Genomic DNA, 18,441 nt, shown 5'->3' on the forward strand with positions numbered 1-18,441 from the left:
AGCAGCAATATTTATACAGAGTTCAAAACAAAAATAATTCAGCAATAGATTCTACAATCAAGAATCTTATAATTTTGCTGAGCTGGTATGAGATATATAAATGAAGTAACCAGAGAATGATGGTTGAGCCTATCAGTGGCCTTGGAGACAGAGTAGTTGGAGGAAGAGATAATAAACTGATGTATGTTCTTTATCTTTAAAAAACCATGTGGATTGCGTTGAAGTTATCAATCCTTAGAGCAGCGGTTCTCAACCTGTGGATCATGACCCCTTTGGGGGTCAAACGACCCTTTCACAGGGGTCGCCTAAGACCATCGGAAAACACATATATAATTACATATTGTTTTTGTGATTAATCACTATGCTTTAATTATGTTCAATTCGTAACAATGAAATTGCGGGTCACCACAACATGAGGAACTGTATTAAAGGGTCGCGGCATTAGGAAGGTTGAGAACCTCTGCCTTAGAGCCTTCACTATGGAGGACTCCTACTAGTCACTTTAAGACTTCGGCCGAAACCGGTTTGGCTCAGTGGATAGAGCGTTGGCCTGCGGACTGAAAGGTCCCAGGTTCGATTCCGGTCAAGGGCATGTACCTGGGTTGCGGGCACATCCCCGATGGGGGATGTGCAGGAGGCAGCTGATCGATGTTTCTAACTCTCTATCCCTCTCCCTTCCTCTCTGTAAAAAATCAATAAAATATATTAAAAAAAAAAAAAAAAAGACTTCAGAGCTGCCCTGGCCTGGAGGCTGGGTTGGATGGAGCCTGGACCCATACACGATAAAGGCTGGAGGGCTCAATTCCCAGTCAGGGCACCTCTGTATGTATGGGAGGCAACCGATCCATGTTTCTCTCTCCATGTTTCGATCCCCTGTAGGGGCACATTCGGGAAGCAACTAATGGATATTTCTCTCTCCCCACCCCCCCTTCCTCTCTCTCTCTAAAATCAATAAAAATGTGTCCTCAGATAAGGATTTAAAAAAAAAATATATATATATATATATATATATATTCCCATATATATATATATTTCCCCCCCTTGATTTCAGAGAGGGAGAGGGAAAGATAAAAACATCAATGATGAGAATCATTGATTGGCTGCCTCCTGCGCACCCCCTACCTGGGATGGAGCCCACAATCTACGCATGTGTCCTTGACAGAATTGAACCTGGGACCCTTCAGTCTGCAGGCCGATGCTCTATCCACTGAGCGAAACCAGCTAGGGCGACACAGACGATTTTATGAAATGTTTCAAATTTTCCTTTGCCATTTTATTTAAAAAAATAAGAATTCACAACTATTTGATAGAATTAGCATCACTCTTTAATAGATGAGAGAAGTGAAGCACATGTCAGCTAAAAAATTGCCCAAGGTCATATTGTGATTTGTCCTGGGATTAGATTGTTTCTAAATTCCATGCTTTTTCCAATACTTTATGTTGTCATCCTACCTCCTCTAATTTGATATATTCTTTTCTGTTTCCTTTAAGTAAAAATGATTCATAGAGAAAATCTGTGACTGTCATTGAAAATCTATAAAATACCAGTTAAAGTTTGAAAAACTTTTTAAGAAAAACTTGATGTAAAACTTAGATAATAGCAAAAAATATGTTATAAATACAGAGTGTCCCCAAAAAATGTATACAAATTTTGAATAATTATAAAGGTAGTGTTTATTAAAATGCATTTCACTTTCAAATGTAATAGAATCTATAGACATAGTTTATACAGTTTTTAGGACACCCTGTGTAGAATGAAACATATTTTTGTATGATTCTCAGCCTCCAAAGGAAATTTTTTAAAATTTCAAACTTTGAAATAATTGCAGCTTCTAAGGTCTACAGAGTATATTTTTTCAAGTTGATTTCTTACAAGGACAATATATTTGGATGCACAAATTCTGGTGTTTGTTAAAAAAAAACTTCCTAAAAACAAATCTGTTTCATTCCCATTCTTTTCAAAGATAAACCCTTTTTTTTACAAATAAAAATTGGCTTTCAAATTTCTGATTCTGAAAGAGAAAAGATGCCATCTAGTGAGCTAAACACACATTAATATTGGCAAATATTGAGGAAACACTGCTTTCAGACAATAAAAAGTCAGATAAAATTACAGTTTCTAAGCCCTAGCTGTTTGGCTCAGTGGATAGAGCATTGCCCTGTAGACTGAAGGGTCCCATGTTCAATTCTAACCAAGGGCATATGCCTGGGTTGTGGGCTCAATCCCCCCGTTGGGGGCATGATTCTCTCTCATTATTGATGTTTCTATCTCCCTCTCCCTTCCTCTCTGAAATCAATAAAAAAATATTTTTAAAAAGAGTTTCTAATAGCCTTACTTATAAACTTAACACAGCTGATATTTCATGAAAATAGTTCATTGCAATGAAGTCACTATACCTTCATCATTTTGTATCTTTCTCTGTGTTTCATTCTAGTAAATGTCTTATCTGCTCAACTAGATGTATACTTCTGAGGAACAGGCTTCTTTGCTGTTCCTTTTCATGTCCTGAAAATACCTTATGTAAAATTACGGCAAGAACATAAGGATTTCATACATTTTTGAATCAATAATTTAATTTGCTTCTTTATAAGTAACTCACACAAGGTATGCCATTAGGAAGTAGTAGAAGGATTTTCTGAGTCCTATACCATTACTCTTTGACCACATATGTTGTATTGGTTCACAGGAATTCAAGGAAGAAATGGAAAACGCATATAATTTATTTGTGTTTTTGTCTAATGTTATTTTTTCTCTATGAAAGTTTTCTACACCTTCAGAATTAATTATATATTCCCACCTCTGTTTTTCCAGTAAGTGTAGTACTTAACTATTACATATTCTGTGTATAATTAGTCTGTACGTTAGGATGGTACAAAGATCATTTTTGCTGTATCTGCAATAAGACAGGTTCACATAAGGCATTATTTCGTGTTTGCAGTAACTTGGAATTCTGGAGCAGTGGTTCTCCAGAGTACATCAGAACCCCTGAGGGCTGGTTTAAACCCCACACTGCTGGGCTCTGCCTCGGACATTCTGTCAGGCGGGGCGGGGGGGGGGGGGGGGGGGGGGGGGGGGGAGGGGCGGGGGGGATTAGTAATTAGCATTTCTAACACCTTCTCTGGGGATGTCTGATGCTTCTAGGCTGGAGACTACAGTGTGACAAACATTGCACTAGAGAAATGCCAGAGGTTTTTGTGACTTATAGACCACAAATCGCATGGTCGCATTAATATCTTTACAAACACAAAATGCCAAATGCAATATATTCTATGCTTTATTTTACACTTTTCTGATTATTAAAATTTAAACAGAGGTGTTTGTTTAAAAAAAAGAAAAAAAAAAAGAAAGGAAGGAAGGGAAAAGAGAGAAAAAAAGGAAAAAGGAAAGAAAGCAGTGGCAAAGTAAATGCTGGGAGCGGATGGGGCCCTGTCCTAGGAAGGGCTGCACACATTTGCAGGGCACATCAGCAGAGTGGCCTGTGGAGCTGCACCCAGTGAAGACAGCAGTTAAGCCAGGACTCGGGGAGTCCCGAGACTTGGGCACCCAATGGATCTTCTTCCTGCTCTACCCCAGTCTGGGCTGCACTGGATTGAAACAGGGCCAAACATCCCCACAGTGCACTGCCATGCCTCTTCCTTCAGAATCTTCGGGCCTGTGCACCCTGCTCTCCACACATACGTGCACTCCTTCACACACTTATCTAGCACGTGGGCACATGCAGACACATTCACACACTCACACTCACAGACAGTACTTCTGATTTTAGGCTCCATCGTGGCCTCAGGGTCCAACATGAGGGTCAAGATGTATGTGAGTCTCCTTAGCAGATGGACAAAGGGCCACTGTCGAGGTGGGGAGACCTAAGGACCCAGCCAGGGAGGAGCTGCATTCTGTACCCCATTGGTGGGAGGGAGCATTCTATTGACTAACTGGAGCTGCTGGTCTCATTAGGAAGGTCCCGATGCTAGTTCTGAAATGCCGTCCAGCTCTGCTTCGCTCCTCAATAACCAGCTGATAAGAAAGCACAGGGCTAGGAGCCCAGTCCCTAGGAGGTCCCCTACCCCTGTGAGGTAGGGGATACAGTGGCTGTCAGGATCCAGCGACTGGTGCCACGTCAGCCGAGTCATCACTTCTGCCAGGTACAGCAGGATTGTCACCTGTCATAATAACAAGCAGCAAAAAGACAACGACAAGTCAGAAACACTAGCAGATTTCAAGGGCAGACGCCAAGGTGGACATGTCAACCCCAGGTAGTTCCCTTCCACAAGCTTCTCTTGGGCTCTGGCGCCAAGCTATGAGCTGGTGCAGGGGCCAAAGAGCCCACCCTCTTCCACTCTTGCCTAGCATCCCTCCCTGTGGTTGGACCCCACTCCTGGCATATTGAAGTGCCAGACAGACCTGTTGCTGATCACTAGCCTTGACTTTCTCTGATGTACCAGCTCCACTCAACATCCTTGGAACCTTAGACACAAATCTTGCTGGGACTTCAATATGGGTTTTCTGGAGGCCCACTCATGGGCAGCTTTGTATGGTTGGCTTTTCCTGGAAGTGCCAAGGGGTCCACACAGCACTGGTCAGGTCTCAGGGCTTCTCAGTCCCTAGCTGCAGGCTGACCACAGCTCCTTTCCTGCTGTTGCTCAGGACAGTTTCTCAGATTGCTTCAGGGTCAGGCACATGCTGAGACTGCAAATGCCATAACTCAAGATCTGAAAATGCTAGCCCCTTAAAAACTGCCCACCAGTGCTCTGACTGGTTTAGCTCAGTGGGGAGAGTGTTGGCCTGTGGACTGAAGGGTCCCAGGTTCAATTCCGGTCAAGGGCATGTACCTTGGTTTCAGGCACATCCCCTATGAGGGGTGTGCAGGAGGCAGCTGATCGATGTCTCTCTCTCATTGATGTTTTTGACTCTCTATCCCTCTCTCTTCCTCTCTGTAAAAAATCAATAATATATATTAATATATATATACTAGTGGCCCGGTGCACAAAATTCGTGCACATTGAAAGGGAATTAATTAGAGGAAATATTTTAATATTGCTATTTGCCCTTTCCTCAGCTGTGATGAGGAAGCTGGGGTGACAGCCACACTGTCCCCGGAAGCCTGGGTCAAACACTGGAGGGCCGGTTGGGGGCGTGACTGGTGGTGAATTGCAGCCAGCCCCGATGTCCTGGCGGGAGAGCGGATTGGGGGGTGGTGATTGTGGGCGGACCCCCACCAGGCCCAATCTGCTGCGGGAGAGCGGGTTGGGGGTGTGACTGTGGGCAGACCACCGCCCCGCCAGACCTGATCTGCCCGCGAGAGAGCAGGTTGGGGGGCGGCGACTGCGGGCGGACCACTGCGGTCATGCCCGCCAGCCCTGGGTTGGGTCGCACACAGGTCGCCCGCCATCCAGGTCACAGATAGCAGGCCCGGATGGCAGAGGGGCAGGCAGGATGGCGCTGTCCCATCCTGCCTGCAGTATGGAAATTAGCCACCATCTTTGTTGGCGGTTAACCGCCATCTTAGTTGGCAGTTAATTTGCATATCTCAGTGATTAGCCCATGGGAATGGTAGCGGTCGTACGGCTAATTACCATGTTTCTCTTTTATTAGATAGGATATATATAATTGCCCACCAGTGCCCATAGTAATCCCTGCAGAGTCCCCAGGCCCAGCAGGACATCAGCCAGCTATAGTCTTGGCAGAAAGTCTTTGATATCCTTATCATCATCCAGCTCTGACTAAAGTCCACAAGTGCCTTTTAGCAACACCCCCGCAGGGGTCTGGTCGCTGCCCATCCTGTCTCTAATGAGTGATGCATAAGGCCCAGCTCATCAGCTGGACCTGTTCATTGGCTTGCTTCAGGGCAACATGCGGCATTTTCAGGATGGCTCCTCTGATCCACTGGTGAGGAGTGTGGGTGAGTTGTATACAGTATGGACTGTGCCTTGTGAAGGGTGGAGTAACAAGTGTGCCATGTGGAGGGTGGCCTTTGCAGTGTGCCATGTGGAGGGTGCAGCATGCAGTGTCTAGTGAGGAGTGAGGGATGGCCTCTGGGTCTAGATCAGGGGTGGGCAAACTTTTTGACTCGAGGGCCACAGTGGGTTCTTAAACTGGACCGGAGGGCCGGAACAAAAGCATGGATGGAGTGTTTGTGTGAACTAATATAAATTCAAAGTAAACATCATTACATAAAAGGGTACGGTCTTTTTTTTTTTAGTTTTATTCATTTCAAATGGGCCGGATCCGGCCCGCGGGCCGTAGTTTGCCCACGGCTGGTCTAGATCATGCCCTTGAGCTTGAACAAGTTAACCTGACTCTTGGAAGATGGGGACTGTGCCCTGCAAGTCCAGGACCCCCAACTCCACCTTCTCAGCATCTCTCCCAGGACAGGGAACCACCACTGAATGCTCCTTTGCTGCTGCTACCACCGTCCTTACCTGGATCAGGCCTGCTAGCAGATAGAACGCCACAAAGATCTTGCTGTTTGGAACCGAAGGGCCTTCCACCAGGTAGATAACATAGAAGAAGATCAGATGGCCTGGAATCACCAGAAAGAGCAGAACTCGGGCTGACATGGAATTAATTTCTGGAAGAAACAGAACCAATGAGGTTGTGTGACCTGCTTGACACGTGACAGTCTCTAGTGGGGCATCCACATTCATTCAGCTACTTCCTGAAGGTGCCAAAGAGTAGTTCACACAGCCCTGGTGGACTATGTGGCAGGCATATTTCTGCAGATGGGGAATATAGCCCTATCCATTCATTCATGGAGCTGGCATTTTAGAGAAGATAGAAAAATTGGACTCGAATAGCAGAAACAAATAGGAAAGGTCATTTCAAATTGTGACAAGTACTAGGAAGAAAATATGGTAGAGTATTTTCAAGGTATGGTCAGGGTAATATGGTAGAGAATGAGTGTCTATTAGTGGGAATGAGCTACAGAAATTGGAAGCTCTCTCAAGGAGATGACATTTAGGCTGAGATCTGAATCTGGGGGAGAGGCTTAAGGTGGAAAGCTCGGGAGTGTTGAAAAACTAGTGATCCTTAGCGATCGGGGAGGGCAGTGCCCTCATGGGGCCTTCAGCACATTGATGAGGTCTGAGTGATTCCCACTCTTTTCAGGAGCCAGTGCTCCATGAGTCTGAGACTGCAAGCAGTGTGATTTACCCTGCCCTTCCCTTTAAAACTATAACATGTGACTATGAGGGACGACTCACACACAAAGGGTGTCAATGAAAAGTAAGCCTCCATTTGCTTATGAGTTGATATAATGTATTTTATCAACTTAATAAGGAAAAGGAAGGAAAGTCATATGTAGCTTGGAAACTGGAAAATCTACTATAAAATAATATGTAGAGAGAATGAAACCATAGAAAAGCAACAAAATCTATTCATGATGAAAAATCAGATATGGTTAGATTCTTTTTAAAAAAAAACTTAAAAAGGAGGAGGCAAAATAATTATTATTGGAAAGTGACGTAAAACTCAAGAAAATTTATAGAAAGCTACATAAAGAATTCAGGAGAACCAAGATGGCAGTGTAGGTAAATGCTTGTACTCTGGCCTCCCACAACCACATCAGAATTACAACTAAAATACAGAACCACCGTCATTCAGAACCACCTGAGAGTTGGCTGAATGGAAGTCCTACAACTAGAGAAGTAAAGAAGAAAGTACACCAAGACTGGCAGGAGGGGTGGAGGCGCAGAACCCACTGGACCGGCGCCCATGTGTGCTGTGTTTTTAATCGGGAGGGAGATAGGAGATCGTCTCTGCAGAGTCCTGTCCTCCCGCTCCCCAATCCCTCCTCCCCCAAGAGCAAGGGGTCTCAACCCCCAGCCCCGGCTACCAGAGCTGGGAAGAGAAGTCCTAGTAACTTTAGGCTGTAAAAACCAGTGGGGATTGTGGCTGAGAGACACAGAGGCTGCTGGAGGGTGATGCCATACCTCTGAGTTCCAGCACCGAGTGACTCTGGGGGGCCCAGACACATACGAAGAGGAACTGGACTGCCTGGCATTGAGGCAGGAACTCAGGGGCGGCTTTCTCCCACACAGGGGTGCTCACAAGAGTCATGGTTCCTGTGCTGGGACCTCCCCTGTCGCAGGGCTGACTGGCAGCCATATCTGAGTCTCAATCAGCCTGGAGCACACTGTTTGCTCCACTCGGGATTCCCTGAGACCCTGCCCCATCCAATTTGCAGCCCCATCCAAGCTGTTTGCAGCAGCTTTTGATTTTTACTTGTTTAAAGCAACGGCCCCATGGCCTCTGAAAAACCTAAGACCCACCTGAAGTGCAGAAAGTGGAACATGGGTTAGGCCAGAATTTTTTCATCCAGAGGGGTAGGACCCCAGGTGTGCTCCACATGTGCAGGTAGGTGGAGATGCGGCTGGTCTGAATGGCTACCAGATTGCCACCAACACCTGTGAGGAGAAAAAGAACCTGGTTTCCCCTTCTTTATGCCAGTCTCTGAGTTCTGTTCCTTATGCTAACGTCCCTTTCTCCAGGAAGTCTTCCGATTCAACACCTGATCTCTTTTCCTTTCCCATTTGACCTCAGATCTCGTTTAGCACCAAACGAGGGTGGCCTGGACCTCATGAATGAGGTATCAAGGTAGTACCTGTATCACCTTGACAGCTCTTAAGGTGAAGGAAGTGTTGCAAAGTAGGTCCCCGATACATATTTATTGGGTAGAGGGAGTGTGAAAGGGAAGGAGGGAGAGTGAAAGAGGGAGGAAAGTCAATAGAGAGGTCAATGAGAGGTCTCTTGATAAGCCACTAAAGCCATAGGAAGTGACAGGAACCAGAGAACAGACTGGAATGCCTGAGAAAACAAAAGGGAACTTTCTCACCTCAGGTAGGAAGGACAGGAAAGAGAACAATGGTAAGAGCAGTAAGGGAGGGGAGATGATCATATGATGGCTGGGCTGGGGATTCCAGGGGCAGAGGGCCCAGTGACACGGGCCATGCTAAAAGAGGGAGGAGGGTCAGTGGGGCTGAATTTCGGGCTGGCAGAGAACAGGGCCCACGAGGGTGACCGTCACCTTTTGAGGTGGAATCGGGTCGCCCCATCCTATTTCCTCAGCTCCACAGGGAACAATCTCCGACTGGACCTCACCTGTCCCCGTGATCTCCAGGGGCAAAGACCAACTACCTCGGGCTTCCAGACGATGCCAACAATGGTCAGTGGGCAGAGGGTGGCTACAGATCTACTTTGCCTGGCCCACACATGATTTTAAAAATAACCCAAATTAATTGGCAGCATTTACAAATTGGGCCTTTAATCCAGATTCCCAGCTTCTCCTAACAAGTCAGCTCAGGCAACTCCAGACCTTAGTTCCTACCAGGTAGCAAGTGGCCAGAGCAGAGCAGGCCCTATTCCCTTCAGTCCGGGAACATGGGCCCTGCTCCCCATCACTCCTCACTGCCTAGCTGTTGTCTTACCTGCTTAACTCAGTCAAACTGCTTGCTTGGCCCCTATAGGTATCCGAGTTGGTGCCATCCACCGCTATCTTCCCAGGCTTATGGCTTTCTGGGCCTGACTTGGCTGTTGCTGTCCTCATATATAATGGCCAGCCCTTGTGCTGGGAATAGACCCTGTTGGACTCTGTCGAGGTGCAGACCTACGGGTGGCTACTGACATTCAAGGAACACAGGCCTGAGTTCCCACGGAAATGTGCATCTTGCGGGGAGGCTGGCCCAAGGACCCTGCAGCCTGTTTCTGAAGTCCCAGAAAGCCACAGCCTGAGCATCAAGCAAGCTGTGGAAAAAGTCATCATGGCTGGTTGCTCCCATCACAGAGCTTTATCAGAAACCAGACACATACCAAGCTTTGGTTAAAAGAGGGCTCCTCACGAAAATACCCACAGGGCCTAAGCCTAGAAGGTGAATCCGTGTAGGGTTGGGTAAAAGACAACAGGGAATGGAGGGGATTGAGGCAAACTGGACAACACAGGTCCTGTCTCAGTGGCAGCTGATTCTGGCCCTACCCACAATGTAAACCCAGTACAGTGGGGCCTTGACTTATGAGTGTCCCGACTAACGAGTTTTTCAAGATATGAGCTGTCTCTCGGCCAATTTTTTGCTTTGAGTTGCCAGCTAAAATTCGGGTTATGAGCCAGCTTCAGATACCCCACCACTAGTTGGCGCAGCGAACGTCACAGTGAACGCCATAACATCAGCCCAGCATCACATGTCTCACTCGTTCACTTTTTGATTTGACATACAAGTAATTTGAGTTACGAGCTCCGTCATGGAACGAATTAAACTCGTAAGTCAAGGCCCCACTGTATTGTTACAGCTTCACTTTCCAAGAAAACAGAAATCCAGATTTTTATGTGTAATGTCACCAGTGGATCTAAGTTAAAATAAAAGAAAAACCATGAGAGGCCAACACTCCAGTTCTGAAGGCCAACGCTCCAGTTCTGAAGGTGTGAGAACCCAGGGTTGGATCCAGGGTGCCTTCAAGGCATGGAATTTAGCCTGTGTGAAAGCTCAGGTCTCAGTGGCCTGTGAGGAGCAGGGTGTGATCGGGTGGCGCAATGGGCATGGCTTCTCCCCTGAGGTCTTCTTCTGTTAGGAAAACCAGCCTTGGTAGCCTCTGCCTGCCAGCTTCCTGCTCTGCTTCTGAGGGCCCGGGGCTGGACCTCTGACATCACAGCTGCCAGCCCCCACCACTTGGGGCTGCGGGGCCAACCCAGCCCAGGGTGCCCAGGTGACAGGGATTGCCAATACCTACCACAGATGATGGGTGTGAATATGGCCATGCCTTTGTATGGCTCTTTAGAAATGGTTTTGTTCAAGATGAGCCCTCCGAAACTGGGGAGAGAGAAGACGGCAGTTAAATGACTAGAGTTTACGCTTGTAAGCGGCCTTGCAAACTGCCTTATCAGGCTGTCTTTTCAGCTTAGCAAACACTTTCCTTAGCCCTCTACAAGGTATCTGTTGCAGCCAGGCTGTCTCCACAGTGTGCCCTGCACCTCCCACATGCATTTTCGTCTCTAGTCTAGTCTTCGCTGTTCTCGAAGTGTCTGCCCACTGAAAACAAACAATAAGCTCCTTTCTGAGGCCTCTCTGCTCGCTGGGCTCTGTCTTGTGACAGCCCCGGACCTGCAACTGAGCCATTCCTCAGCAGAAAACGAACCTGCACGAGTGTCATCTCCGGCCCCTTGTTCTTGGAAGGTGCTGCAGCGAGACCTCTCTCCCACCAGCCCCTGTAGCTTAGCCAAGGCTGCCCCACCCAAGGGCCCTGAAGAAGTGTGATCATTTTGTGTAAGGAACCCAGGAGCAAAGATACCTACACTACAGCCTCTCTTCTCTGAGAGTCAAAGTTAGGAAACCACATCAGAAAGCACTTGGGTGGCCCCCGCAGGGTCTGCTAGCGGAAAGGGCCCTTGAGAATGGAGCTAGACAGTAGAAGACCTATCAGCTAAAGGCCCAGCTCTAGAGGCACCAATCCCTCAGCCCTCTAGGTCCCACAGGCAGCCATGCTGTGGAAATGGGGTTTGCAGAGCCATTGCCCTGAGGCCAGATGAGAGACTCCCTGCAGCTTAAGCAGGGGCCAGGCCAGGGAGAGCTGAGGCAGCAGGGGAATGGGAGAGGCGGGGTCCCACAGCGCCTGGACGGGGCAGGGAGCCATGGCACTCCGCACTCATCTGATGTTTCCAGGTTCGGCTCTTCCTGGCTCTCTGGTGCCCTGGCAAATGTAAACAGGGCTGCCTCTCAGAACAAACAAGTGTAGGGTTCTTCAAAGTAGGTGGGATCTCAATACCAGATATCAAGCTGTATTACAAAGCCACTATTCTCAAAACCGCCTGGTACTGGCACAAGAACAGACATATAGATCGATGGAATAGAATAGAGAGCCTAGAAATCAGCCCGAACCAATATGCTCAATTAATATTTGACAAAGGAGGCAAAAACATACAATGGAGCCAAGATAGTTTCTTCAATAAATGGTGTTGGGAAAATTGGACAGATATATGCAAGAAAATGAAACTAGACCACCAACTTACACCATACACAAAAATAAACTCAAAATGGATAAAGGACTTAAATGTACGATGGGAAACCATAAAAATTCTAGAAGAATCCAAAGGCAATAAAATCTCAGACATATGCCGAAGCAATTTCTTCACTGATACAGCTCCTAGGGCAGTTGAAACTAAAGAGAAAATGAACAAATGGGACTACATCAAAATAAAAAGCTTCTGCACAGCAAAAGAAACCATCAACAAAACAACAAGAAAACCCACTGCGTGGGAAAACATATTTGCCAATGTCATATCTGATAAGGGCCTAATCTCCAAAATTTATAGGGAACTCATACAATTTAACAAAAGGAAGATAAACAATCCAATCAAAAAATGGGCAAAGGATCTAAATAGAAACCTTTCAAAAGAGGACATTCAGAAAGCCAACAGACATATGAAAACATGCCCAAAGTCACTAATCATCCGAGAGATGCAAATCAAAACAACAATGAGGTACCATCTCACACCTGTCAGACTGGCTATCATCAACAAATCAACAAACGACAAGTGCTGGAGAGGATGTGGAGAAAAAGGAACACTTGTGCACTGCTGGTGGGAATGCAGACTGGTGCAGCCACTATGGAAGACAGTATGGAGTTTCCTCAAAAAACTAAGAATGGAACTCCCATTTGACCCTGTGATCCCACTTCTAGGAATATATCCCAAGAAACCAGAAACACCAATCAGAAAGGATATATGCACCCATATGTTCATAGCAGCACGATTCACCATAGCTAAGATCTGGAAACAGCCTAAGTGCCCATCAGTAGATGAATGGATTAGAAAACTGTGGTACATCTACACGATGGAATACTATGCTGCTGTAAAAAAGAAGGAACTCTTACCATTTGCAACGGCATGGATGGAACTGGAGAGCATTATGCTAAGTGAAATAAGCCAGTCAATGAAGGAAAAATACCACATGATCTCACTCATTCATGGATAATAAAGACCATTATAAACTTATGAACAATAATAGATACAGAGGCAGAGCTGCCTCAAACAGATTGTCAAACTGCAGCAGGAAGGCCGGGGAGGGTTGGGGGGCAGGAGGGAGGGGGGTAAGAGATCAACCGAAGGACTTGTATGCATGCATATAAGCATAACCAATGGACATAAGACACTGGGGGGTAGGGGAGGCCAGGGGATTGTCAAGGGCGGGGGGAAAAAAAAAGGACACATATGTAATACCCTTTGTAATACTTTAAGCAATAAAAAAAAAAAACAACAACAAACAAGTGTAGGGTTCTTGGTAAGAAAAAGAGAGGCAAAGAGTAAAGAGGTCTGACTCAACCAGCCATGGAAATTAGTGAAGGAGCCGCCGCTGCACCACGCCCACCATGGTCACAGGGCAGTGAGCGCCCCCTCCTCGGGGGTCCTTGGCTCTCAGGCCACTCTTTTGAAGACCAAGTCAGGGGGTGGCACGGGGAAGGGGAGAGGGGGAGAGACCCTCACTCATGCTCACCTGCTGATCACCATTGCCAGGATGATTGGGAACCACCCAAACTTTAGGATCTTCATGATGGGTGGGTTCTGCTTTGCAATGAGGACCCACACTGGGGTCAGGGCCATGAAGCCGATGCAGACCACGGGAGTCAGAAACCGACTGTCTGGGAAGAGAAAGAAGAAAAAAGGGGATGCATGCAGCCATGTGGCCGGAGCCAGAGCACAGCATGGCGTGGTGGGCAGTGGCCTGGGTTGCAGAGATAAGAGGCGGGCTGGAAACTAAAGGCTCTAGAGGTGTGAGGAGGCACTCCCGTCCTCATCAGTTTCAGGTGACTGTCCTACCACACCTCCCCAAGCATTTTCTCATCCTGTTAAGCAACTGGAAAAGCTCCTCTCTGTCCTCAGGTCCTGCCTCCTTCACTTTCATTTCTCGGGTTTTGCTATTTTCCTGACATAAATACCCTCCCCTGCCTCCTCCCACCCAGTGAGATCGAAGCAAGTGTCAAACGGTCCAGGAGACAGCAGCCTGCAGGGGCGCCTGCTAGCAGGACACCTTTGCGTCTAGTCTCTGGAACTCCTCAGAAGCCTCGGCAGCAGTCCCACCTCCTATTCCCACAGCCCTGTGGTGAACGCTTCCATGACCCTTCACGTGGCTGGTCTTCCCGACTACACCGCAGGGGAGCTAGTCCATGGCTCACACCTTGTCAGGGAAGATGTGTCTGCTATGTGCCAGGCCAGCGACCCACTCCCCACCCCTGCCCAGTGCACCCAAGATAAATTCAGTCCAACTGGAGAGATGGACAACGCAACAATGATGAGTCATGTGTTGAAACCCACTACTTCAGGAGAGTACAGCAGGGGTGAAGCAGACGGGTCTGGGGACACCTGTGACCCGTGTTAATTTTGCAAATCAAACAGGATCAACCCATACACAAATCTTCTTATTCTTAATTCAGTTTGGCTTAAAAATAAAATGAGGTCATCTTATTATTAACTCTTCATTATCATGTACATGAACGTTGAGAATCTCCCAAGTCATTAAATAGTGTTGGTGGTAGGCAGTTCCCAGCATAGCCAGGAGCCAGCCCAGAGCCGAGAAAGGCTCCCTGTGCCTGAACACCTGACAGCGGAAGTGTTTTTGTTGCTCTGCTTCCATTGCCAACACGTGAACACGGGGTGCTATCTCAAACGCTTGGGTGCATGTTCCCAGGAGGCAATGATAAACCGGAGCTCAGCTGTGCTGCTCCTTTGTCCGGGGCATCTCCTCCCACCAACTGCCCCACATGCCCCGGCCTCCCCACCGTCTCATCACCACCCACTCCGTTCATTTACGCTGCCTGCCCCCAAGCCACCCACGGTCCTGACTGTGCCCGGAATCGACACCTACTAGATGCAAACAGCCGTGTGCAGCCATCTTAGCGAGACTGTGCCAGGCGGAAAGTAAAAAGTGTGACACTCAGAAAGGAGTGGTCAGCTGTGGACACCCGGAAGGGAAAACCCCTGGGCCTGGGTGACGCTGCCTGGCCACACTGCCCAGGGCCTGAGCAGACTCTGTTTTCCTGCAGCCCTGGGGGACCTCTGGTGGAGTGAGGGCCTGTTGCCACAAGACGTGCGAACTCCTCCCTCAGCTGCTGAGCAGGTTGCCAGGCCGGCTTCCCCTGGCTGGCACCTGCGGGGAGAGCATATGCTGCTGCTGCCCGTGGCGGGCCTTCCTACTCGGGACACTTCTCGGGCAGGTGACATGTGCCCAGCGTGACTGCCTTCCCCAAGGAGGCACTGTCACTGCGCTGAGGTGGCCAGACCAGCCCCGGACCGCCCTGGCCTCCTCGCATGCCCTGGTCTAAGGTGGTAATTGACAACCTGTGTGTCCGCTCACACGGTTGGGAGAGCCGGGGAACTTGCTGGAGAGCACCTTGATCTGTTCAGTGGCTTCAGGCTTTGTTTCTATAAAAGGAGGATCGCCGACTCCACCCCAGAGCCCGTAGGTTCCTTCCTGCGGTGCCCGATTTGGATGTTGTAGCTACATGCAAACCTTCCCGCTCAGCCTTGCTGGCGGGCCCCTCCTCCTTGAGACCCCCTACCTTTGTATTTATAGAAGAAGCTGCTAATGAAGGCCAGAATGGACAGCGTGATAAGGTCTCCCAGGCTCGCTGCAATGGGTGTGGCGATGTTGTCTGGGTTGACCCCGAGCTTTCGAGCACCAATCACTATACAGACCATCAGCAGCCCTGCAGAGAGGAGAGAGGGGAGACGAAGGCTCAGGGAATGGACTGACCCTGAGGAGGCTCAGTTAGCAGCACAGGATGAGGAGGGGGTCAGGAGGCTGTTAGGGGGCTCCCTTCCCTCTATCAGCACACACCAGGCCACCCTGGCTGGGAGTGTCAGACTCCGCTTTGTGGCGCTCTGGCATGATGCCAAGGAGCAGCCGGGAGCTCGGATGACACACTCAAGCCCATTGGGGAGGTAGCAGCAGGTGGTTCTCGGGCTTCCAAACCACTTGGACTAGAGACGGGAAGCTCAGGCCCTCACTGCAGGGAAAAGGCGCCAACTGCTCTGAGCAGGGGAGCCCCAGGGACCAAGCATCGCCTCCCATGCCTGCTGGGGTCCCTGGAGATGCCCAGGTGGAATCAGTCAAGTGAGCAGCTCAGAGGGAAATGGGAGGGTGGCGGAGCAGGGCGGCCCCTGCGGCAGGACAGAGGGAGAGGAGGGGCACATGCAGACTGCAGTGCAGTGCTGGGAGCGGGCAGGGATGGCAGGGGTCCTCAAGCCAAAGGCACGTGGGAAGGTCCTTGTCTCTGGGGAACAGGCCCATCTCAGGGGCCCTGAAGAGCCGCCACTGGGTGGAGTCAGCAGGTGGCCCCTGAGTGAGGGCTGATGGATTTTAGGGTGCAGCACTGAGGACCTGCGCCGTAGCTGGAGACCTGAGGGGCACACCACCTCTCCAGGTACTCCTTCCTCTTCTGAGGTGAATGTCACACTTGGACTTCTAGCCCCCATCTGCTCCTTAGGCCCTAATCCAACCGTATCTCATGTGGGTCTTTATGAAGACACTCGGTATCTTGGCTGTTGCTGTTTTAACACTTTACCCAGTGTCCTGTAATTCTAAAAATACTTAGAGTTACCACCTTCATGTCGTCTTAAAGCTGGGTTGACCCATGCTTTCAAGCCACAGTCTGTGCCCTATTTTGTGACCAGGTCTTAGCTACTTTCTCTCTTTTGAAATATCAGTTCTAAGTGAATCCAAATGTGCATGGTTAAACTGGTGGTCTGGTGACAATCCCACCGGGACTACACACAGGGACACGGTCAGTTTGAGAGCACTGATTAAGAGCCACCACCACCTCCTGGCTTTATGGCATAGTCATGTCGTGGTCACACTGTGAGACACCGGCAACTTTTCTGACCTTCCACACATCTTTGGGTGATCCTGATTACGTCCATGCAGCTGAGCTTCACCCCATCTCTGGGCCTCTGTTTTCTCATCTGTAAAATGGGGAGCTATGCCATTCTGTACAAGGCCCTACAGGAACAGGCCTTCTGAATCATTTGATTGTATTGTTTTCAGAGGAAACTTCATGCCAAGTATCTCCTGGGCTCTCTATTTCTCTATGGCAGGTTTGGCATACCCATCCTGCCTTTCCTTTGACCAGACTGAGTAATTGTGTCCCACCCCATGCACATGCACAGGCATGTGACCCGGTGCAAACATCCCGCCTGGGAAGCACAACTTGTGAATTTGCTCCGAGGCTTCTGCACTCTTACCTCCCCCTCCCAATCATGGGCCCTAGTGCAGGAATGCAGCAGTTCCATCCATCAGCTGCCTGGTAGGAATAAAAATCACCAAATAACCCACTGCATTAACTTACAGAGAGTTGAGCTCAAAGGTGTTTTGTGGGCAGTCAGATGGCTGGACAGAAGTGTAAATACAAATCTGATGTATAAAGTTATCGCTTGTTCCTTGTTGCATTTGCACACATGGCGACATACCCATAGACATACAATCCACAAGAGAATCAGAATAAAGTCCATCCATTCAGCAAATATTTGGGAGCTGGTTATATGCCTGGGCCTGTTTTAAGTAACCACTGGGCTCTGTACTCACACTTAAATGCTTGTCAGATTGAGGAACAGACCATATGCAAGGAAGTGAACAAGCATTTGAATAAATAAATAGGATACTAAAAACAAAGAGTGACTGTGGACAGGGCTACTCTAGAGAGCTGATCAGAGAAGGATGAGGCATTGACACTTAATTGGAATTGCCTGTCTGCTCCCATATTGATGTCTCACTCTGAACTAGAATATAAACAGCACAAAACAGGATCCCTGGGAATTTTGCTCTCGAGTGTATGCTCAGCACCGTAACAGTGCATGGCCAGCAGCAGACACTCAGTAAACACTGAGTAACAATGAGTGGGTGACATTCTTTGGTGATTGTACAGCCAACTGGTTCTCCACTAACATGTGTGGGCTCCAAGGTCAGGGTTACGTCTGCCAGTGCCTCCGGCTTTCCGCCTTCCGTAGACACGTAGGAAGCGTCTTGTGGCAGGCGGCGTGATAGGAGCAGCAGATGGAAAAAATAGGAGATGGAGGCCTCCTGCTCTGAGGAGCTGAGATTGTAGCAGGAAGGTGAGACAGAAAATGAACAGAGAAACAAGATCCTTTCAGATTTTCCCACGTGTCCCAAAGGGAAACGGCATGGTACAGTAGAGCATGGTGGCAGTGAAGAAGGGGCGAGGGAGGAGAACAGTACATGGGAGGGGTAGTCAGGAAACACCTCTCTAAAGAGATAAAATTTAAGCTAAAAACTGAGCCTTGCTCCTCCCCTGATTGCAGACATCAGAGCAACACAAGCCCACACCCTAGCCATGCCTGAGAAATGGTTAAGGACTGAATGAATGAAAGAAGGAATGAACAGATGAATAGATGAATGTCTACAGAGCCACAGACCAGTTCTTTAAACAAGCGGAGAGAAGAAGAGGAGTTA

The 18,441-nt window shown here is 48.4% G+C and overlaps 1 protein-coding gene across 2 annotated transcripts in view; it reads right to left on the minus strand.

Moving 5' to 3' along the window:
- Positions 1–3,257: 3,257 nt before the first annotated feature.
- The window catches only part of SLC41A3 (solute carrier family 41 member 3), a 37,164-nt gene continuing 21,980 nt past the window's right edge, over positions 3,258–18,441 (minus strand). For both annotated transcript variants that reach the window (XM_070421577.1, XM_070421578.1), the window contains 6 exons: positions 15,536–15,682; positions 13,474–13,618; positions 10,715–10,794; positions 8,266–8,400; positions 6,418–6,566; positions 3,258–4,158 (listed from right to left, as the gene is read on the minus strand). In XM_070421577.1, the coding sequence (XP_070277678.1) occupies positions 3,949–4,158; positions 6,418–6,566; positions 8,266–8,400; positions 10,715–10,794; positions 13,474–13,618; positions 15,536–15,682 (866 nt within the window). In that variant the 3' untranslated portion in view covers positions 3,258–3,948. The remainder of the gene's footprint in view (positions 4,159–6,417; positions 6,567–8,265; positions 8,401–10,714; positions 10,795–13,473; positions 13,619–15,535; positions 15,683–18,441) is intronic.

This window comes from Myotis yumanensis, unplaced genomic scaffold (genome assembly GCF_028538775.1).
Source record: "Myotis yumanensis isolate MYYU_CA2020_CCGP unplaced genomic scaffold, mMyoYum1.0.hap1 SCAF_7, whole genome shotgun sequence".
NCBI lineage: Eukaryota > Metazoa > Chordata > Mammalia > Chiroptera > Vespertilionidae > Myotis > Myotis yumanensis.